Source organism: Macaca mulatta, chromosome 18, assembly GCF_049350105.2.
Source record: "Macaca mulatta isolate MMU2019108-1 chromosome 18, T2T-MMU8v2.0, whole genome shotgun sequence".
Taxonomy (NCBI): domain Eukaryota; kingdom Metazoa; phylum Chordata; class Mammalia; order Primates; family Cercopithecidae; genus Macaca; species Macaca mulatta.
This window is the reverse complement of record NC_133423.1, coordinates 53,352,097-53,375,653: the sequence shown is the minus strand read 5'-3', so window position 1 is coordinate 53,375,653 and position 23,557 is coordinate 53,352,097. Positions and strand designations below refer to the sequence as shown.

At 36.1% G+C, this 23,557-nt stretch overlaps 1 protein-coding gene across 4 annotated transcripts in view; it reads right to left on the bottom strand.

Moving 5' to 3' along the window:
• Positions 1 to 527: 527 nt before the first annotated feature.
• The window catches only part of LOC144336469 (uncharacterized), a 39,228-nt gene continuing 16,198 nt past the window's right edge, over positions 528 to 23,557 (bottom strand). Inside the window, exons 2-6 of one of the 4 annotated variants that reach the window (XR_013408312.1) lie at positions 13,969 to 14,250; positions 13,061 to 13,135; positions 12,907 to 12,965; positions 8,626 to 8,710; positions 528 to 726 (exon numbers count right to left, since the gene is read on the bottom strand). Coding sequence is in view for 2 of the 4 variants with exons in the window: in XM_077975124.1 (XP_077831250.1) it covers positions 8,632 to 8,710; positions 12,907 to 12,965; positions 13,061 to 13,135; positions 14,334 to 14,366 (246 nt within the window). In the remaining 2 variants the exon portion in view is untranslated. Of the gene's footprint in view, positions 727 to 8,625; positions 8,711 to 12,906; positions 12,966 to 13,060; positions 13,136 to 13,968; positions 14,251 to 14,333; positions 14,367 to 23,557 lie in introns of all 4 variants that reach the window. The other 3 variants (XM_077975124.1, XR_013408313.1, XM_077975126.1) reach the window with 3 other exon arrangements.

The following is a 23,557-nucleotide window of genomic DNA, read 5'->3' as shown; positions in this document are numbered from 1 at the left end:
TATTGCACGGCATATTCTCTGCAATTACTCAGTCTGAAATTTCGACTATACTTACTGCTCCTTTTCAGGTAACTAAGTATTATAATGAGCATTAGACAAAAGTGATAGTGTGTCTCTGGCAGTGCACAGTAATCGTCCATTTACAAAAGCAATCCTCTTGCAATGGACAAGAAGCTGCTTTATTATCTGTTATGCTGCCTAGGCTTCTGGGGGAGACATTTGCTCCCCATTTTACTTTCAGGGGACAAGACTATTCCTTTCAGAAAAGTGAACAACGAGAGAGCCACCTATTATTTTCTCAAGCCAGCTCAATTGTCTGTATACTTAATGCCAAATCTTTTCAGATAAGAGCAAAAGATTTTCTGTCAGTTGAATTTGGGGGAGTAGTGAATTTTCAGTGTTTTTCTGTCTTCTTTCTTCAAAAGTGTTTGAATAGAAAATGTAAAGTGTCTGTATTTAGAGCTGCTGACCCAGTGGTGTTTGGACCAGGATGTTGTTCAACATAATGAAATAAACACACTCCGCAGTTTTAGGGCATTTGTATTTATTTATTTTTAGTTAAAGTTGTGAGAAGTAAATGAGGGATGAAAGAGAAGACACTGGCAGTAATTAAACTTTCTGAGAAGCCTATGCATTTCCCAAACCCTTGGTGAACATATTAGAAAAGGCCGGATTCTGAGACAGGTGCTGGGCCCAGTAATTCAGGAGCATATGCATGATCTCAACCTGGGGAATGAAAATAAAAGAAGAAGCATTAATCAGAACTCTAATCAGTGAGTGATACAATAAGGTTGATCTTACCTTATTCAGTTAGAAAAGCTCACATTGAGGCAATATCCAAGTAGTCACCATTTTCATACTGATTATATCAGGAAAAATGAGGGTAATGATTCCGATTTGGCAGCTGTGGTATTCTCTTGTAAGAGAAACTAATAAAGGGACACTAAATCTTGATATACTTATCACATTTGGGCCGTCAGGAGTATATAATCCTCTCCAAAGTTTCTTGGATTTGTTCAGTGCAGCGTATTTCATAGGGCAGAAAAGTACCCTCCCCCGACCCGTCCTTTCAGAGCATTGCCTAAAGGAACAAAACTACACATTCCAGAAGAACAACAGGTCATTGCTTTATAAACAAGTTATTTATTAAAGAGATTCCAGAAACATTCAGACACACACACACACACACACACACACACCCTTTATCTGCACACCAGTATCCCAATTTAATTTACTTGGGTACAAAGTAGTTTCACATTTGTGAAGACAATATATATTTTGCATATGAAAGTATATCTTTTAACCCAATAGCCATTGTCACTCATATTCTGGTATTAGGATGAAAGATTAAGGAAAGTGAATACATAACAAAGAATACTTCATGTCGAAAATGGAAGACAGACAAATAGAGGCAAATGCGTGTATGTGTACACACACATGTATGTGTTCTTAAAGTGTATAAGGCTGAGGTTGAGTTAGACAAATATAGTCAGTTTTACATTTTGCTATGAGTTGGCTGAGTTTGCCAAGAAGTAGGCGAGTCAGGCCATTATGAGGAAGTACAGGTATTATTGTCGCTGTTGATGCACTAATGGAGTGACTGGGCTACTAATGGATGCTCTTCCTAACAACAAATAAAATGAGTATTTTATTGTATTTACATTTTTCTGAGTTTTTTCAGTTCATTGCTGAATTCTTAATTATATTTTTTTGTATTGTATTTTGTAATAGTATTTTTATTGTATTTTTTATTTCATTGCTTTTTCCGGACATCTTCTGGATGCAGAGCCTCTCACTGTACAGAATTTAAGAGCTGTTTTATTGCTACAGCTGGTCTCTCTGAGCTAAGCTTTCATTAGAGGCCCTAAACATCTTGTAATGCACTATTTTCAAGTTGTCTAGTGGTCTTTTGCCTACTTGCCCCTGAAGCTTCCTTCGTGGGGCACTTTGTTTTATGGCATTTGACATGAACAATAAATATTCAAATGTATATTTCGCCTAAAAAAATATATTTTTTTCATAAAGGCCTATGCTCTCTTTGAGTCTTTTGTTATCCATATTCTATTATACAAAAGCTTTACTTTTGATATGTATCATTTTTCTTTATTAATATGTTACTGTGACAATTTGTATGAACATACAAAGATTTTCTATACGCTGTTTAAAAACAAATCCTTAAAGATGTAGACTTCTAGAGTGGAAAGCAATCTACCAACTGGAAAGGTGTGGTGTACTGGAAGAAGTTCTAAATGTGAAGTTAATAAACTTAGCTTCAAGGTTTACCATCCTTCCACCAGCAGCTTAGAAAATAAAAATAAATATTGGAAACTCAGATTTTGTTATCTGAAAATTGTAGGACAATATTCACAATATCGTGCTATGTAATGTACTTGGGTGTTGTAAACTAAAATCAGACAATGAGATGAAAAGTCTTCATAATGTATATGGGGCTATAGGAATTTGCATTGAAATCATAAACTTTCTTCACTCACCTCAATTTGATTGGCTATTCCTATTTCATAAAAGTCCCAAGAATGTTTGTAGAGTCCTGAAAAATGTATTTTCTCCCACAAAACAGTCTTCTCACAAATACCTATTCACTTTCTCAATCTCTACACAATGTCATCTCTGACCAATTTACCTAAAATGATTTTTCTCCCATCTCCATTTCTTTCTATTCTCTTACAACACTTTAGTTATCTTCCCAACACTTACCATCACCTGATGTAATATATATTTGCGTCTGTACATTTTTTGCCTCCTCAGATGAGAGTCTTATCTTTTAATTACTACTATGACTTCTATTTTGAAATAATAACTTCCATTAACAGGCATTCAATAAATATCTCTCTATTAAATGTGTCATGGTATGTTCATAATGTAGTAAAATAACTATAACCCAAAGACTTATGCAAGCACAAAAAATTAAGATTTCAGTTTTTATTACTGTAGATGAAGATATAGTTGTATGTGCAATAGAGCTTCTTTATCCTCTTTACATGAAAGCACTTTCTTCACCTATACGGCATTAACCTTACATGTTAGACCTCTCTCCTTCTACAGCAGTGCATCCCTATGTTCCTGCTATAAGAACTCAGAGCTTAAGAAAAATTTGCCAAGCATCTAAAGACACATTTACTATATATAATCTTGCTTCTAAAAGATTCAGTACAATCTTAGAATTATATAATATATATTAATTTTAACCAGAAGATACATCATAAGTGTCAGTAGAGATGCATCTGAGGTTGTAGTGCCTTCAACATACTGAAGAATAGCTTCAGTATGTAAGACATTCTTATGAAACCCTATTCTTGCAGTGTTTCATGATTGCCACTGGCATGGTAACCACCTCACCAGTTTCCAACAAAGAACGAGAACTCCAGTGTTTTGATTACAAGTTAACATAAAGATCATTAACCTCCTTTGCTGTCATTATTGTTGTTGCTAAATAGCATGCATACTTGATCCGATTTTTGTTGAATTATTTTTCCAGTACACTTTTGCAATGAGGGTAAAAAACAATGATGTTTACTCTTTCCAGGACATTCTGAATGGCAAATGCTGTGTGTATGTTTGCACATGTGAGTGTCCGCTAAACATTTGTGAAAGCTACAATAGTCTCCTAGAGTTTGGAAATTAAGGCTTGAAAGGAAATAAGACCGGTATTCTTCTTGGAAGATAGGTTCATTTTTAGAATTGCATTTACAGGCCTAGGTGGACACATGCTCCTGGCTGTTGAATTTGTAATGCAAAGTTGGTACAATTCAGTCTCTATTGTTGCAATAAGAACTTTATAAATGTGCCAAGCAACATTTGAAGTGTGTCAGGGAAGGGAGAGTCATTTTTACCTCTGATGTTATCATTAGCCATAAGAATTTACAAAATGATAAAGTCATAAGTATTCCTATATGTATGACATTTAACATCTGCAACCACAGAGTGCATCTCTGAAAATACAGACTCTATTATCAGAGTAAGGTCACAGGCAAAGGTTAGATATTCCAAAAATATTGGAATGATAGGAAAGGTTAGGAATGACTAATATTTGTATTGATCCAATTTTTAAGTTGTTTTAAATTTCTTATTTTATTCTTTCTTACAATATTCCTAGGAGACAGTGTTTTTCTATGGTGAACAGTATCCTTCCTATTTGATAGCTAATGAGATAGAGGCACATAAAGGTGAAAGAAATTATACCAAGAATCTTTAGAAACTAAGTCAAATAATAATACGAGAGTTTTACTATATATTACAGTCAGAGATGTTGTATATAGTTACAATTCACCTAATTTTTCCTACAGTATAAGCAAGTTTGCTCCATGTTAAGGATAGATTTGAGGGGACTGTTGTTTTTAATACAATTTTGCTTTGTTTGATACTTATGTGTTTAATCATTATTGCTGCTGGCTATTGTTTCTTTTCATGTATTTTAATACTTTAATCAATGGAAATTTTATTGGTGCTTGTACCCTGAGGCTATTGAAAGTGTAGGGTGCAATTTTATAAATATACAATTGAAATAAGAAAAAAATAAAACAGATGGGCATAGAGACCATGTGGATAATGAGTGATAAAGTCCTTCAGGAGCCAGATAAAGAGGGAGGGCTCCTCCCAGATGAGTATTTGCATTACAATCCCTGAATTAAAGAAGTTCATAACTTCTGTTCATTGCAATTGCTACCTAAAAATTCTCTCCTGCTTTTTCAAAAATCATTTAAAATCCAAAATTCTATATGAGACATTAACCTAAATAATCATAATATCTTGAATCTCTTGACTACTTATGGCAAATATAAGCTGCAGGCTTTATTTTTGTAACTGATGATACTAAACGTAGTACCTGACTGTATGCTAGCTGATAGTTTTGCTCTGCTTGTTTTATATTGAATTATACCTTATATTCTTTATATATATTTGTCTCATCTTATCCAAAGGGATTTCATTTGAAGAATGAGAGTAGATGTCATGCAGGTGAGTCTTTCAGACATCCCTCAGGAAGTAGCATAGCTCCATGTCCATAACTACTTGAAAAATACCTGTACAATTAATTGAAAGCATGCATATAAAACTAATGTCATAAATAGTGTAAATCACTCATTTACCATTTTTTCTTTCTCTTTCATTGCATTTCTTATACGATAATCCCAAGCAAATTTAAAAAATTATCACTGTCCCCTCTATTACCACAGGATAGAGGGCTGAGGAGATGTTGGAGAAAAGGTATCTCCAAAATTTAATTATATCAAACATTGAAATATATTCTGAAGAGTACTATAATATTCCCGCTATATTTTAAAATTAAAAAGCAAGAAAGACTATGAACTTTCTAAATTTTTGTTTTCAACTGCTAGGAAGAAAAATAGACTTACTAATCTCTTAGGACACTTCAACAATAAGGTTATCTGATTTTCTCATAACGATTCAATTAACGGAGGTGGACAGGTAAAACGTTTGATGGAGCTGACCTTCTCATGAAGAAGGAAGTTTCCACCCTCTTCCAATCGTGCTGAAACTTGCATTTCTTTTAATGACTCCACTTAGAGCAGCAGGAAGCAAAGTGATCATCACCAGCAGGTACTTAGACAAGAGTGAGAGGTTGGATGTGGACTGCTCTATTAAAACATCCCTGTCTAAACAGGGCTTCCTGGAGCTTAAGTGCCCATTGCTGCAGAAGCCAGGATCCCATCTGTGAGTGCACAGCAAAGCTCACAGCTCTGTCTAATGAGACGAACTGCATAAAGGAGACATCCTTAAATAGACGGAAGATCCATGGCATCTAATGGACAATTAGTTAACTTCATTCTTCAGAGTTTTTAAGCATCTGATAAATGGAGAAAGAAAAACTCTCTGAGTGAAACACTGAAGGAAATGAAAAGCAGTCTAACAGGAAATGACTTTCAGGTTTTAAATATTTTCAGTATTACTCTGTCTTAAAGTAAAACGACTAGTGGTCATGCAGTCTGTTTTTTTTACCTTTGTTTCAAATTGTTAAGACTATGGCTAATGCCATTACATGTGGTTAGAACATATGCTGGTCCACTTTTTTGAAATGCATGTTGAAATTAGTGAGCATATTCCAAATATTGCCAAATTTAATTAAACGACATTCAATAATATTCAATCTGGAACAGATCTTAAGGTAACATGTTCAATTTTGTTATTCAACAGATGATGAAACCAAGGCCCCGAAAAGATAAGTGGTTTTTCTGGGGAAGTCATCTTCTAAAATACAGGATTGGCAATTTTTGAGCATAGTATTTTGTTTCTTCATCACACTGTTCGATTGAGGAGTAGAAGGAAGCCACATATAATGATAGCATTATAAATTTAGTTTATGTAAATTACTGTATATTATTTTAAGTTAAAATATTAAAGCCTATGAAAGCCTATGAAAAATGTCATGTATATTCACTTTCAAATAATCTATATCTAGTTGGGAGAGAAAGACTCAGATACAGAACAATAGAATGTCATGTATAAAGAAGGACCAAAATGTGTGCATGAATAACGAGTGCTCTCAGTGGTCAAGAAAAAGAGACATGACCCTGAACTATCCCAAATGAAAAGACTATGGAAGTAAGGAAAGTTCTCTCTAAATGGTTAATCAGGACTTGAGTATACAAAAGAACTAAAAAATGCCTGCCGTTGAGTGCAGAATTGGAATTTACGGGTGTATGGCGTTTAACTGACTGATTTAAGAATCAAATTTTTTGAAATGTGCCTCTGTTTGGGGGACACTAATAGAATTACTTAGAGTGTTAATATTTGATTCACTAAATACGGCAGTAAGTACAACGGAAGTCATTAGTTAATGCTAACCGAAAAAACAATAACAGCACTATTGTTCTATTCCCTATCTTCTGGAATCCTTAACACAACCCCGTGAGATGGGAACATTTCTTTTTTCCCACATTATAAATGAGGAAAATGAGAAACAGAAAAAAAGTAGATTGATTCCAAGTGTATGTGGCTCAAAACTGTAAGCTTTTAACTGTGAGGTCATATTTTTAAAATTCACAAATGTTATTAAAATATACATTGGTAAAAATGTTAAAATGAAAACATTAAAATACAAATTTGTCTCTCATCATCATGCTAATTTGTTTTCAATGAAAGCAGAAGTAATTCCAAAAGAAATCAAATTTTCCCCAAGACTTCCAGATTATAATACTAATACAGATTTCACTCTATCAGTGTCTCCTTTCAGCGCAGTCCCAAAGGCTGATATTGACGGTGGCTGCTCCTGAATTTGGAGATGTGAATAAGGCCTGGAGAACAGTGTCTGTCATTAAAAAGTTGCCATCTGTCTTTTTTTGATATCTACTGTGCTGCAGTAAGTCATAGTATTTCTCTATCCTTTCAATGACAGCTCATGGTAAGATAAACTCACGATGATAAGATAAATGGCAACTTTTTAATGGAAACCACTATGTGTGAGCTGCTTGGTTAGGTTACAGTTCCTCAAAGTGCATCTGATACCTTATTCCCTAATATCAAAACCAATGACCTATTCTTCAAAGGATTCTCTTTTCAGTTCTGTAACCTACATGATTTACAAAGTCCTCCCCCCACCTTTTTTTTTTTTAATATCCTCTCAGAATGAGACCTTGAGTGACCTTGTAACCTTAACTTCTTACAGCAAAAATTTTGGAAGTGTTTGTTTAGAAGACAAAAACAATTTTTTTTCACTATTTTTAAGATTATGTTTGAGTAAGTCTGGCTAAGTAGGTGAAATGAGGCTTTTTTTCTTTTTTTTTTTTTTTTGATGGAGATTTTTGCTCTTGTCACCCAGGCTGGAGTGCAATGGTACAATCTCGGCTCACTGCCACCTCCACCTCCTGGGTTCAAGCAATTCTCCTGCCTCAGCCTCCTGAGTAGCTGGGATTACAGGCACCTGCTACCATGCCTGGCTAATGTTTTGTATTTTTAGTAGAGACGGGGGTTTTACCATGTTGGTCAGGCTAATCTTGAACTCCTGACCTCAGGTGATCCCCCTGCCTCGGCCTTCTAAAGTGCTGGGATTACAGGCATGAGCCACCACACCTGGTTGAAATGAGCAATTTTTATTTATTGGAATTATTTGCTTTCCTGTGAAAATAAACGCACTTTAAAAAGTGATAAGACTTATATCTAGAGCTAGTTCTAATCAATCACAGCTGTGCTGTAACTGTCTGGATGGAGTATCTTCTGCAAGTGTCTGCCTAACTACCTGTCAGATGGGTGTGTGCAACACTACTTGGTTGGAGTAAACATGATGATATGGTTTGGCTCTGTGTCCTCACCCAAGTCTCACCTTGAATTGTAATCCCCACAATCCCCATGTGTCAAGGGCGGGATCATGTGGAGGTAATTGAATCATGGGGGTGGTTTCCCCCATGCTGTGCTCATGATAATGAGTGGGTCTCATGAGATCTTTTGGTTTTTTTTAAAGCATCTGGCATTTCTCCTGCTGGCAGTCATTCTCTCTCCTGCAACCCTGTGAAGAGGTGCCTTCGCCATGATTTTAAGTTTCCTGAGGCTTTCCCAGCCATGCGGAACTGTGTATCAACTAAACCCCTTTTCTTTATAAATTACCCAGTCTCAGGAATTTATTCACAGCAGCTTGAGAATGAACTAATATACCTGGTATCAATGCCACAACAGTTTGGGGTGCAGACTTGCCATAGTGATGCTCTCGTCAGGTCCTTTCTTATTGCCGCTGGGGCACCTGAGTATTGTTCAGATGAAAAGATAAAAATAACCTGATACAACAGTTATGGGACTTTAAACAACAGTTAAAATACTCTGTAGAATCATCTTTCTATAGTAACCCTTAAACAAAATTATCAGTAAGGGTGAAAATACACATTTTACTTCTGACTATCAAAACACATTTCAAAATTTCCCAATACTTTTGCTTACCTTAAATAGATGAGTCAAGGTAAAAACAAAAGGTCTTATCGCTATAAATTTCACAAGACCTCAGGGTCATTATTTTGAAAAGGTTTCATGGAATTAGATTTATTTTTAAACATTTTATTAAATTACTATAGAGATATCTGTTGCCTTTTGTGACTTTTTCCCTAACATTTAGATGTTTGGTTTAAATCAGAAGATGATTATATCTACATTTTTATACTTAATTCAGAGTTTTGATTCAGCCAAATTTTGTTATAGTGGGTTTACTATGAAAATTCTTTTCATAGTGAGTGAGGGACAGTGATAAATATAGTCACTCAATAATTATTCATTGAGTATCTATCATATATAAGCGCTAATCTAAATAATGGGAGTCAATGTTGAATAAAAGAAAATTCTGCCCCCATAGCAAGAACCATTATAATAGGAGTTTGTGAGGAACTGAACAATAATAAATACTATGAGTTTAAAGAGCAATTAAGTCATAAAATAATAGTCAAATAGAATATCAAGTGGTATGAGATAGTAATGGATGATCTGCTCTACAATCAGCGCTGATACCATTTATGTTAATATTTAACGATGGGAAGGGATCCAAGAAGTATAATTCCAGAGGGACCAAGTGGTGCAAATTGTGATGAGACTCACAGTTATCAGAGTAGGAAAGAGTGTTCGTCTTTGAGCTACAGCATTGCCAATGAGAGGCAAAGTATTAGGAAATGATATTGGAGAAGTAAGCAAGGGTGAGATCCTATACGGCCATGAATATCATGGCAAGAAGTTTGGATTTGTTCTACACATGCTTGGAAACCATAGAGTAATTTTAAGCATGGAAATAGCATGATCTTAAGTAAAATAAAATTGCCCTGGCTGTTACGTGGCGAGTGGAACAGACAGGTGCAACAGTAGACCCAGAAAACAAAGAAAAGGCTATCTCAATAGTCTCTGAACAATAATGGTGATTTAGTCAGAGGTGAAAGTGCTAGAAATTGAAAAAACTGTTGAATATAGTAAACATTCAGAAGCCAGTATCAATAACATTTGCTGATGGAAAAGGCCATGGGAAGAGTAGTGTGAAGAAAGAGAAGAATTGAGGAACACACTACATTTTGGACTGAGCAACTACTTGCAGTGGAAAAGTGTAGAGAAGAGAAAGTGTATTTGGAGATAATATCTTTCTGTTGATTTGTTTACTTGCAATGAAGTTTGAGATGCTTGAACAGTCAGCCAAGAAAAAATGATAAGTAGGCAATTGGATATATGAGTATAGAGTGCAGGGGAGAGCTCACAATCAGCAGTAGAAATTTGTATGTGAGAAGCATGTTTTGGTAGTTAAACAATATGGATTGGATCAGTTCACCTAAGGAATGTATATAGATAAAGAGCATTTTGAGGTCACAATGAGAAAGTGGCACAAGTAAAATTGACTAAGACAGAATAGCCAGTGGAGTAGGAGGAGAACCAGATGAATGTGGTTTCAAAAATTCTGAAACAAATATTTCAGACATAAAAGAGTAGCCAGTTCTGTAAAATGATATGGGAAAGCTGAGTAAGAAGACTGAAAACTGACTTTTGGATTTTGCAAGTAGTTGCTTATACGCAGCACACACACACTCACACACACACACTAGATAAATAGGTAGGTAGGTAGGTAGGTAGGTAGATAGATAGATAGATAGATAGATAGATAGATAGATAGATAGATTTAGATAGATAGATTTAGATAGATAGATTTAAATCATTATTTTACATAACATTGCTTGCTGCATGAATCCAGTCAGAGAGTAGTCAAATTACCAATTTCTTACATGGTTGATAAATGGAATCACTTAAGTAATATTACTTCCTGCTATATCCATTCCTGTAATTATAATTTAAGAGATTTAAAGGACAGAGATTGACCACCTCTGTAAGTTGTTTAAAACTGCTAAGTTGTTTTTCAAGTGAATAAACCTACTGGGATGACCTTATAAATCTTTTCTAGTAATGACATTTTTATTGATGAAAAAAGTAAACAAAATGAAACTTACCTTTACAAATGCTAAATGAAATAGGGACAGGTAACAATATTTGTCTCTTTCCCCAAATAGTATAAACTTTGCTGAGTGTTCTTACAACAACAAAAACAGTTTAATAAAGGCATAAAGAGACCTTTAGAGGTGATGGATATGTCTATTACTTTCATTATGATGATGGTTTATTGGGTGTATGGCTATGTCTACATTCATCAAATTGTATGCATTAAAATGTATATTTTTTGAATATCAGCTATACCTCAATAAAGCTATTTAAAAACAAGAAAACAAAAACATTATGTCTTTGTTATAAAATGGATAAGAAATAGGCCCAATTTCAGGGATTTTTATTTGTTTTTGTGTTTTGTAGCATTGTGTTTTTTTAAAGAAGTGTCAGTATTGCATTAATTTTCTCTTTTGTTAAGTTACATATTTTAATTTCTTTTTCATGAGCATAATATGAACTTGAGTTTAAATTATTATGACAAATCAGATTGTAACCTCTTCCTCAATGGTGACAGTGCCCTACAGGGATAGGGCATATGAAAGCTGCTGAAGGGATGGGGTGGGTGTCAAACATGGGTATGCAATAGGACTATTTGTGGAGTTTCTTCCAAAATTCTGATTTCTGGGACTACTCCCTGAGATACTGATTCAGTAATTTCAGAAAAATTTCTACAATTACTGATTCAATAATTGCAGAAAAAGCAGTACTTGCAGAAAAACCACATTAGTTTCACTTGATTCTAATATAAATTCTGGGTCTACGCTTTGAAATTCACTTCTCTAGAAAAAAAGATTCAAAAATTGGGAGGAGAAGGTGGTAGGGTTAACCACCTTCTGAGTAAATGACAATTTGCCTACATATAACACATAAATCATATGCTGTTATGACCAGAATTTAGTATGCATGCATTGATCAATTCCTACGACAAATATACCTGTCTATATATGTGTTGATATACATGTTTACACGTGAGTTCATTTTCCAAAGTATGCGTATATTATATTTATGTTATTTGATATATTGTCTTGCATTTGAAAGTGATGAGTTTTGAAATTTGACAGAGGGAAACTAAAAGTTGAAATTAAAAACTATATTTCTTTGTAGCTGACCACTATATGCTAATTAATATTTTTATCAATAGATTTTCCATTTAATAGAGTTACAATTTTAGCGTCTGTTTTAGCTTTAGGGAGGGCCTAGAGCCACCTTCAAAAAAACAATTCTTAATTTTTGTCTCTGTAAAGGAAGGGAAGTTTTAATTTAAATAATAACCCTGAATGCTGAATGTGCAAATAATGAAAGATTGTGCTAGCAATAGAAGATACAAGCTTCTGAAGCCTGTACATTTGGAGGCATTGTGCTTCCAATACTTCTCTCCAGCCCCTTCTCCCTCCATTTCTCCCTTTCTTCCTCTTTCACTTCTTTTGTTTGGGCTGCCACTGGCACGGTCCTCCAAGACGTGTGGAAGTAGCAACAGTATTAGCAACAATACTAATCTAACAGTATTAGAGTGAGGAAGACGTGAGCTGCAGTTGTGCCTCTGCCTCAAACAGGCTGTGGGTACAAACTGTCTCTGTTGAGACCTATCTATCTATGTTTCTCTCTTCTTTTGTGATTCATTAGCACTGAATTAAACCAGTCATTCTGAACTTTTGGAGAGATCTTTTGAATGAAATGAAATCTGTGGATCCTCTCCACTGGAAAAAAAAAGTATTAATCACAAATGCACAATCATTTTGCACACAGTCTCAGGTGAGTAAGAGCTTCTGAACTAGAAGGCAGCCAGTTTTCATATTCTATGATTTTCGCTACCATGGAGGGGATTGCAGGGAGAGAGGTAAAAAAGAGATGTCCGCATCCTTGTGCACTTAATGAAAATCTGTTTCCTACATGAACAGGTAGGACAAAAAGAGAGCTTCCATAAACCATAAGAATTGCCAGAGAGCTGTGCTCAAATGCTGGAAGAACAGAGACCGGACTCACATTGATTTATGGTTCTCGTTGCACCTTTGGTTGGTCAAGTGTGAATTTGTTTTTTCTTCCTGCAACAATACAATAGATGCTTCTGACTACATTTGGTAGTCATTTCTGGAACATGCAGGGATTAGTTTCAATCATTAGAGAGTATGCTTCCCACCTTGGCCATCATGCAGGCTTCTGTGGCATTCAGGACACTGCTGTCTAAAAGTTTAGGAGGTCTTCTCTTCAGTTTCTAAAAATTAAACATAATTTAACACCACAATCAAAAGTCTGATCATTATATTTCAGTATCTGAAATCACAACATATGCATGAGCTTTATCTTTGCATTTAGAATTCACCAAATGATATAAGTTCTCAATCCTTAGAATGTAATCCTAACATGATATAAGAGTTTAGTAGATGATAATTAATTTACCGTTTTAACTTTTTTATAACAACCAGACAAAAGTCAAAGAGAAAATTTGCTATTTTAGCATAATTTATTTAAATTACCCTAAGGCAAAAGCTGATATAAATCACATATTTAAAACAGCAATTATTATTACTTTCCATTGCTGTGTCCCATGGCAAGAGTGACAAACATACTATGGATTTTGACAAGCAGTTAGACTCTTTTACATAGAAGGTGATAAACTTCTTTGTTATCACAAATACCTGTCTTGAGCAAGGAAGACAATAACTTGCAAGGGAAATTTGAGGTGATAGTTTTTGGTAAGAGCAATGCGAATATAGTCTCTTAAATTCCAGGTAAGTATGTATCTCAAGGCTTAATAATTGGCTTAATGAATGAATAAATAGCTCTTTGGAATAACTGCATACTAGTTTATCAAATGGTTCATGAGGTTATGGTTAGTTTTACTTTGTGGAGGATTATAAGAGCACTTCTAAGTCCAACAAAACACTTTGAAAATGCATTTTATTAATTCAAAAGAGGCCTGGAAAAGACACTGTGGATGATAGAAAAAAAAATTGTCTCTCATTAAAGCAGTTGGAGCAACAGCTCCAGACAAAGAACGGAAACAAAAGGAACACATTGAGGGTGTTTCCCTTAGGAAGGCAATACTTTTAAAGGAGAACAGATACACGAGCCTTAGTCTTTCAAAACTGTTCATTCAGGGAGAAATGTGAAACCCAGATGATGAGTCTTCATAGGTGGTAGCTCCTCTCTCTGTCACAGATTCATGTCCACCGTCTCTCATTCATGCCACCCCCTTCTGTTACCAAGTAAATGCAGCATCATTTCATAGAGAACTGATGTTAATAAAATTAGCTGGTCACACATTGGAGCATTTATTGAGATCCTTTGATTGTACATTTCCAGATCACAGTCAAGAAAGAAAACAACCTGTAGACCAATGAGAAAGTGCATCAAAAGCTGCAGGGGTAGCACATTTTTTTTCTAACATCATCTCTTCTGGGAAACATTACCCTTCTGTGCTCTTCCAGACCATTGATTCCATTCTGAAACCATAAAAAAGAGATTATAAATCAAGAGAAAGAGGTACTGGTAGAATAGTATGAATGGTTTATAAGTTATTTTGTGAACAAAATTGAGACCATTAGAGCTGGTGAGCGGCTTTCTAACTCTAATCATTTTTTCCATTAACTAAGACTTTTTTTGCTAGAGAGAGTGACATGATTTTTGTAGCTGTATCCTACAGCAGAATTCTAAAGCATCAAACAGACAGTGCTTACCAATTGCTACCCACTTCATATATCTTGCTAAGGTGTCAATACCTAATATAGGTAAACCTTCCTTCTGACATCTCAGAGTATGAACCACTGGTTAAACTGCTCTAATAAAATAGAGAGATATAATGAAAGTGGTATGAGACTAAAAGTTAGTTGATCTGGGACCCAATCTTAGTTCTTCTCAGTCATTGGTATAGCCTTAGGAAACATTGTATAATAAAATTGAGCCTCAGTTTCCTTCGAAGTACAATGGTAAATATGATGGCACGGACATCTCACAGGATGTTGCACAGAAAAAATAAGATTGCATGTGTGATTTAAAAAAAAAAATTGGAAAACATTCTTGAATATGAAAGCATAATATTCACTATTATTTTTTATCCTGTTATTATTTCCATCATCATTTCTACTCTGTTCTAAATTTCTACTGTCTCATTCCAATGAATCTCATGCATATGTTGAGATTATCATCTTCTTTCTTTCTTGCTATGTTCTTATTTCTCAGTTGTTATGGGCGTCATCTGTTTCTGCCAGCTAGCAGACACATCCTCTTCTGGGTAATGGTTCCTCAATCTCTTTCTGGAACTATTCTCTTCCTTACCCTGAGTCCACATCTGTTCATATGTTTACAGAGGCCCTGACTCTACCTCAGAGACAAATGAAATGAATTAGATACAAGCCAATCAGCGTTGCATTTCCTCAACTTCAAATATTTGTTTAAGAACTGGCCTGCAATAAAACTTTAGCTGAAAATGCTGGGACACAGTCTCTTGCTTTTTTTCTACTTGATATCAACTGGAAAACATGTACCCCTGAGAACTAACAGCCATTCTGTGACTAAATTCAACACATGTATGAGAGTGAAATATTTGCAGAGTTTGTAGGCCCAAGACATGAAAGACAAAAATCAGATTTTGCTGAAATGATTTGAAATCCTACATCAAGCTGTGACTGAATGCATACATGCTCCCGTACTGTTCTGTGATCCAGTGACTTTTTTTCCTTTCTATAAGTCACCTTTGATTGTGTTTTATGTTATTTGCAAAGAAAATAACTCAAATGCAAAACTATGATTGTTTGAAAATAGATACCATTTACTGTTTCTGTGTGCCAAGCACTCTTCTTTACACATATCAAACCCACTTAATCCTCCCATACAGCTCTCTGAGATAGATATTATTTTTATTCCCTGATTTAAGATGAGAGAATTGAGATGCAATTTTTCAAAGTCACACAATTAGAAAGGGGAGGAGCCAGTATTCAAACACAGAAGTCATACCATTTTTTTTTTTGTATGCAATAAGGATTCTATTTTTTAATGAAAAAAATCCTAACAACACACCATCAAGGAACAAGAAAATTATATGAGTAACTGAAATTATTGGACAGTCTTGAGTATTTTAACTATTTCAGCTCTGCCCTTGATCACATCCCCTTCATGCAAACCTGTGGAAACCAAGAAAAGAAAGACTCAATGCAAATTTCAATTTCACTTTGTTTTCCACTAGCCTAATGTAATCTGCTCTTCAGAAAATTGACCTGAGGACAGAGATTAGGCTAGTGAAAAACAAGTGAAATTGAAATTGTCCGTAAGTGGCAAGTAGATGGAGAAATTTTCTTCTGCTTACACTCATGGATTAGACTATACATAGCTTGCCTCTGAGTGGAACCTGAAGCTCTAGGAAATAACTATTCCAGAGTATCTCCTGCCCTAGCTCCCACCCAGAAGCTCTGACTATTCCCGGTCAATGCCGTCAGCCGTTCTCTGCTCCCTGCTGCTGACACAGGAGATCCTGTGGCTGAGAACCCAGAAAAGGGCACAGAAGGAGGGCTAGCTGCTTGGTACCTGACGGAAACTTACAAATCCAGAAGAGAATGGCGTTATAAGAAAAAGTTACAAATTCCTGTCAATCTGGTTCTTATGGACTATTAAAATACCTAGAACTTTACACTACTTTATTAGGACACTTTCAAAAAAAAGTTGCAGCTGGGCGCGGTGGCTTGCGCCTGCAATCTCAGCACTTTAGGAGGCCGAGGCGGGCAGATCATGACGTCAGGAGATCGAGACCGTCCTGGCTAACACGGTGAAACCTCGTCTCTACTAAAAATGCAAAAACAAAATTAGCCGGGCGTGGTGACAGGTGCCTGTAGTCCCAGCTGCTCGGGAGGCTGAGGCAGGAGAATGGTGTGAACCCGGGAGCGGAGCTTGCAGTGAGTCGAGGTCGCGCCACTGCACCCCAGCCTGGGCGACAGAGCGAGACTCTGTCTCAAAGCAAAAAAATAAATAAAGAACGAAAGAAAAGAAAAGAAAATTTCAGGACTTATTTTATGCAGGGCACATCACTTGGAATCATGGCTCAGCTCTCCCAAACTAGTTATAAATGTGCTGCATAGTCCGATAGGGTTCACTTCTTTGTTCCCAGGTGGTTACATATCATCACTCAAAGGAATCACTTAAGATAACATTGATATATGAATTATTTTTCCCTGACCAAAAGGAAGCTCTTTCCAGTCAATTGACACTCAGTCTTGAGTGTCTGAATGTCTTGCAGTTAAATTGTTAGAAAATGACATTGAAAGTGGGAAAGGTTTTTTCTTTTTTGCCTCTCTTCTAACTTTAATATACTAAACGTATTTTCAGTTACTTCATAAACTTGAAATAAATGCTTAACAGAAGTTTTCATTAAAAATTCAGAATAATTTTCAACATCAAATTCTAACTCTAATGCTCATCATAACTCCATTTTAAATAACAATAGTAATTCTCACTGTCTTCTGTTCTGAAACACAAAACCACTGCTGTCTTCAAGAGGAGAATGAGACACTAATTCATGTCCCCATTACATCTTGGCTGGATTACTGCAGTTCATTATAGACTTTCTTGCCTGTTTACTTAGGCAATAAATCTTGTCATTACATATACTACATTTCTCAGGTTCAAGACAACTGCACAAAGGCTGTATTGCTATTATAAACCTTTAATTTAAAAATCCATAATTGAAGAAGGGCAAATATGTGGTTGAGGCTTGAAGCATTGGTCATTTGGAGGCACTCCAACATTGAACTGCACTTGCTCCAAGTAATAATTTCAGAGGTGAGATAAGCAGGGTGATGAGGCCATGGATCTAAATAGAACCAAATCCCTAAGAGACAATGTTGTCTCACATCTAGAGCCTCATATCTCTGCTTCTAACTATTAACACTGGTAAAACCCCTATTGCCAAGATAGAAACAAAAGCTGCAAAAATCAAGTAGAAAGGTCCTGGAAAATGGCCTTCAGAAAACAAATGGTGTGTTCATTTCTCCTGAGGTTTCACTAACTTAAACCCTCTTGGCCAACATGGTAGGGAATGTGGGTATTTATACTAACCTATGTGTACACACAATCTATGTTTACTTTATCTGACTATTATCTATCTATCTATCTAATCTATCATCTATCTTTTAAAAGAAGCATGAGTTTATTCTGATATCTCCCACTCTGACAAACCACCTCAGAATTCATTGTCACTTTTTCTATTTGCTTATTTTTTGTTAACTGCTCCTACAAGGGCAAAACTGGTTCTCATTATCTATAATATATTTACTTGTTCAAACCTTGCATAAATGTAGTCAGAACTGCTAAACTGTACCCCGTGAAAAATAAATCTAGACATGAGTAAATTTTTTTGTGTACAATTTTTCTAGCCTAACAGTATTTAGTCAAAATACTGTTTTACCAAGGTATTTAGATGAGTTCCTTTCCTTTCCTTCCCCTTCAGTGAGCTTATGTCATCTATCTGTAATATAGTTAAATTCCTTCTTCATGTATTGTATATACCAACTAGAGTTCTCCAACCATCCTTTTTGTTTTTTATTTTGTAGTTGAAAACTTATGTATAACAGATTTATATACAACATACAAATTATGAGTACATCTCCAGATCACTAACACACTTGAACCTCCTTTATGACCCTTTGGATCATTATTTCTCAAAAAAAAAATCTTATTTTGACTTAAGTAACAGGGGTTAACTTTTTAAACATGCTGTAAATAGATAACCTTTTAAAAATTCAATACATTTATGAGGTCCACCCCTGTAGTGACATATATGAGGCACTTGTTCTTTTTAATTGCCCTATAGTATTCTTTAATCAACTTTATTGAGGTACATTGGACATGCAATAAACCGCACCCATTTTTAAGTATACTGTTTGAGTTTTGACACACATATGCATTCATTTAACTACCATCTTACTCAAGATATACGATTCTCCCATCACCACAAAAAAATCTCTCATGCTACTTTCCAGACTGGACCACCTTCCCCTTTGTATTAGTTTGTTCCACAGGCTGAACAGGAAACATGGCTGGGCAGGCCTCAGGAAACTTACAATCATGGCAGAAGGTGAAGGGGAAGCCAACACATCCTACATGGCTGGAGCAGGAGAAAGAGAGAGCACGAGGGAAGATACTACACACTTTTAAACAACCGATCCCATGAGAACTCAATCATGAGACAACACTATGGGGATGGTGCTATATCATTAGAAACCACCCTCATGATCCAGTCACCTCCCACCAGGCCCCACCTCCAACAATGGGAATTATAATGCAACGTGAGATTTGGGTAGGGACACTGAGCCAAACCATATCACCCCTGTATCCTGCAAAGCACTTATTTCTTACCAAATTGGTCATTTGAAATATTAAACTCTTCATGTTCCTTTCCAGCTCTCCAATCTTTCAGGTTTTCCCCATTGCTTTCAGGATAAAATAGGATCTTTTGGATAAGTTTTATGCTCTCTCTGAGCTGACCTCTGTACACTTCCACTTGCTGCTCTCCTCCCTTTCACTTTACTGTCCTTCCATATAGAACTACTTACAAATCCATGAATGGCCCAGGCTCTTTACTTCCTGTCTTCACATATGCATGACCTTCTTTGAATCAAGAATATTTTTATTTATTTTCTTACTCATGACCACCCAATTGGGAAACTTTGCTGCACTTCACTTTATAAATAACACCACTATCAATTTCTATACTTGTATGAAATTATGGACCTAGGATGTATTCTGATAACACATGCTCAACTCTGTTATATGCTTATTGTATCTTTTTTATATTTAAATTGTATTTTCTAAATTGTCATACCAAAAGCTTTACTTTTTAGGATGTTTACTTTTATAAATATTTACATAATTTATAAATATTTACATAACTATAGATTTATGTAATTACTAACACAATTAGAATGAAAAGCAGTTAAACCTCTCTAAAAAAAAATCATACCATACATCATTTTATAGTCATCCTCTCTCTTTCCCTAACAGCTGGCAATGACTGATCTGTGCTTCATCACTATTGTTTGTCTTTATGAGAATGTTATATTAATGGAATTATAGAATATGCAAATTGTAAGCATAGCTTTGAAATTCATCCAAGTAGTGTGTCTTCTTTTTTTTTTTTTTGAGATGGAGTCTCTTTCTGTGACTCAGGCTGCAGTGCAGTGGCGTGATCTCGGCTCACTGCAACCTCAGCCTTCCAGGTTCAAGCGCTTCTCCTGCCTCAGCCTCTTGAGTAGCTGGGATGACAAGCGTGCACCACCACATCTGGCTAATTTTTGTATTTTTAGTAGAGACGGGGGTTTCACCATATTGGTCAGGCTGGTCTCAAACTCCTGACACCGTGATCCACCTGTCTCAGCCTCCCAAAGTGCTGAGATTACAGCGTGAGCCACCGCACCTGGCCAGTTGCATGTAATTTTTTTTTAAATTATTTATCTTCCTTTCTTTTTGCTTTATGTTGAGTTGAATATTTTTTGATTCTATGTCTGCTTTGTAGTTATTTATACATATTTTTTACAATTAATGATCTATATTAAGATAAAATTATAGTGCTTTATATGTAATCTAAGGACTTTACAATATTACATTCGTAATGATTCCCTCTTTGCCTCTGTGTAATAGTTGTCATTTTTTAACTTTTATATGTTGTAAGCACACAATACCTTCTTGCTATTTTTGCTTTTGAAAGTCACTCATCTATTAATCAAAAATTAAAAGAAAATGAATTTTATTTTTCATTGATCAATTCGTTCTCTAACTCTCTTTGATTTTTAGTGCAGATCCACAGTGCTGATGGGCATTATATACTTTGTCCTTTACCGTTGATTGAAGAGTAGTTTAGGTCAGTTAGTAATTAGTTTATTTCTCCTTAAATTTTGAAGAATGTTTTCGCTAACTGTACCACTTTGGATTGAAAAGAGTTTTTGTTATTTAATTGCTTTCTATTTTTTGTTCTTATTTAAGAGTTTAAACAGGTACCTCCACCGTCTTCTTGCTTATATGGTTTCTAAAAAAAAATTGACTGTAATTGTTAGCATTTTTTTTTCATGGACAATATGTATTTTTTTCTCTGTTTGCCCTCAAAGTTTTCTCTTTGTTGCTTTTAGCAGTTTACATTTTTTTATATAGCTAGTTGTATTTTTTCCAAATCGATTATTTGCTTGTTTTTTGTTTTTATTTTATTTGATGTTCTCTAAGCTTCTTGGATTTCTGTTTTATTGTCTGTAATTAATTTTGACAAATCCTTGGATGTTATTCTTCAAACATTTCTTCTGTTCTCTTTTTTGCTACACCTCATGGTTCCAATTTCAAATATGTCTGAACATTTAACATTTTCTCACCATATTTGGATGCTCTGTTGTAGTGTTTTAAGCATTTTATCTCTTTGTGTTTTGATTTGTGTAGCTTCTATTGTCCCATCTTCAAGCTCACTAATTCTAACTCAGATCAATCTACAGATAAACTCATGGAAAAAAACCAACAATTCTTCATCACTCTCATTGTTTTTTATTTCTCATATTTTTAATGTTTTTGGATAGATTTCATCTCTTCTCTGAAATTACTCATCTGATAGCACATGTTGTCTAATATTTCTATTGAAAGCTTCATATATCAATCATAGATAGCTTTAATTCCTTCTCATACAGTTCTAACATGATCTAGTTCTCTTGATTGCTTTGTCTCTCCTGATTGCATTTGTTCTAGCCTGTTTCTTGTGCCTCCTATATTTTGGATAAAACCAAGACATCTCTTTTGGATATTCTGCATTGTGATCTATAGTGAGTGATTAAGCAGTGAGGAAAAGACTGTAAATACTACATGGTGCTGCTTCAAAAACAGAACTGGAGCACAGGCATAACATGAGTTTCTCCAGCCAGCTCATGGGGAGAACATTGGGTCAGGCATAACTGAATACAGTGTGGGTGGTACTCAAGACGAAAGCCCCCGATCCCTTGCTGTGTTGTTACTTAATTGCTTAAGGATTGCTATGGAAGGTTTAGGAAGGGGCAGGTCCTCCTGTCGTGCCAGTTTGTCACTGACTATGTGAAGAAGACTTGCTGCCAGTATCACAGTCTAAATTTGAAATGTAACATCTATTGGCTTCATTCCTCACCTAAATTTAAGACAGTGAGAAGTAATTTTAATATTCTGTTTGATAAAGAACAATTCGGCCGGGCGCGGTGGCTCAAGCCTGTAATCCCAGCACTTTGGGAGGCCGAGACGGGCGGATCACGAGGTCAGGAGATCGAGACCATCCTGGCTAATCCCGTGAAACCCCGTCTCTACTAAAAAATACAAAAAACTAGCCGGGCGAGGTGGCGGGCGCCTGTAGTCCCAGCTACTCGGGAGGCTGAGGCAGGAGAATGGCGTGAACCCGGGAGGCGGAGCTTGCAGTGAGCTGAGATCCGGCCACTGCACTCCAGCCTGGGCAACAGAGCGAGACTCTGTCTCAAAAAAAAAAAAAAAAAAAAAAAAAAAAAAAAAAGAACAATTCACGTTGGGTATTAGGAAAAAAAAAAACCTACTGAGTGAGATCAGAATTTTTCTGTGAGCAAGATGCAGTCTGTGTTTGTTTTATTTATAGATGCCGTCAAGTCTTAATATTTTCAACTATCTCACCATCTTTCTTTTGTTCGTGGTTATCTGTGAAAAGTATGATTGAGTGCATCCAAACTAAGATACGTGTGTTTGTGTGTGTGTGCATGCGTGTATTTCCATTAGCATTCTCATTTCATCATGACTGATAGACTCCTAAATCTCTCTATTCACTGGGTCATACTAATTGCCTAAGTCAAACTTTAATATTGGGAGAAGCGCTCAATCTAAGCCAGCAAATAAACTGCTAAATAGAATAGATCTCTGCCTTAGTGGAGAAGGTAAACTAGTGCCTCAATTATTCCCTTCACTTCCAAGTTTCTGTGACTGTCGAATTGTATCTTCTCACTTTTCCATTAAAATACATGACACAGGCTGGGCACAGTGGCTCACGCCTGTAATCAGCACTTTGGGAGGCTGAGGCGGGCAGATCACCAGGTCAGGAGATTAAGATCATCCTGGCTAACACGGTGAAACCCCGTCTCTACTAAAAATACAAAAAAATTAAATGGACATGTTGGCGGGCCCCTGTAGTTCGAGCTACTCGGGAGGGAGGCTAAGGCAGGAGAATGGCGTGAACCCAGGAGGTGGAGCTTGCAGTGAGGCGAGATGGTGCCGCCGCACAGAGCCTGGGCGACAGAGCGAGACTCCGTCTCAAAAGAAAAAAAAAAAAAAAAACCGTGATACAAAAGAAAGACCAAGTCCCTTACAAGAAAACCTAGGTTGTTCCCAAAATATACTATACTCTGTGATGTTATGTAAATTATGTTTTGTAAATTATAGTTTCACTATTTTTATTATTTTTTTATTATTTTTATTTTTTTGGAGATAAGATCTTGCTCTGTTGACCAGGCTAGAGTGCAGCAGTGTGATCGGGCCACGGGGGAGCGGTCCACTCCAGGCGGGGAGCTCAGACGTGGCGGGCTGCAGGTCCGGAGACCTGCCCCGTGGGGAGGCTGCTAAACCCAGCAAGAATTTGAGTGCAGCACTGGCGGGCCGGAACTGCTGGGGGACCCGGCGCAACCTCCGCAGCTGC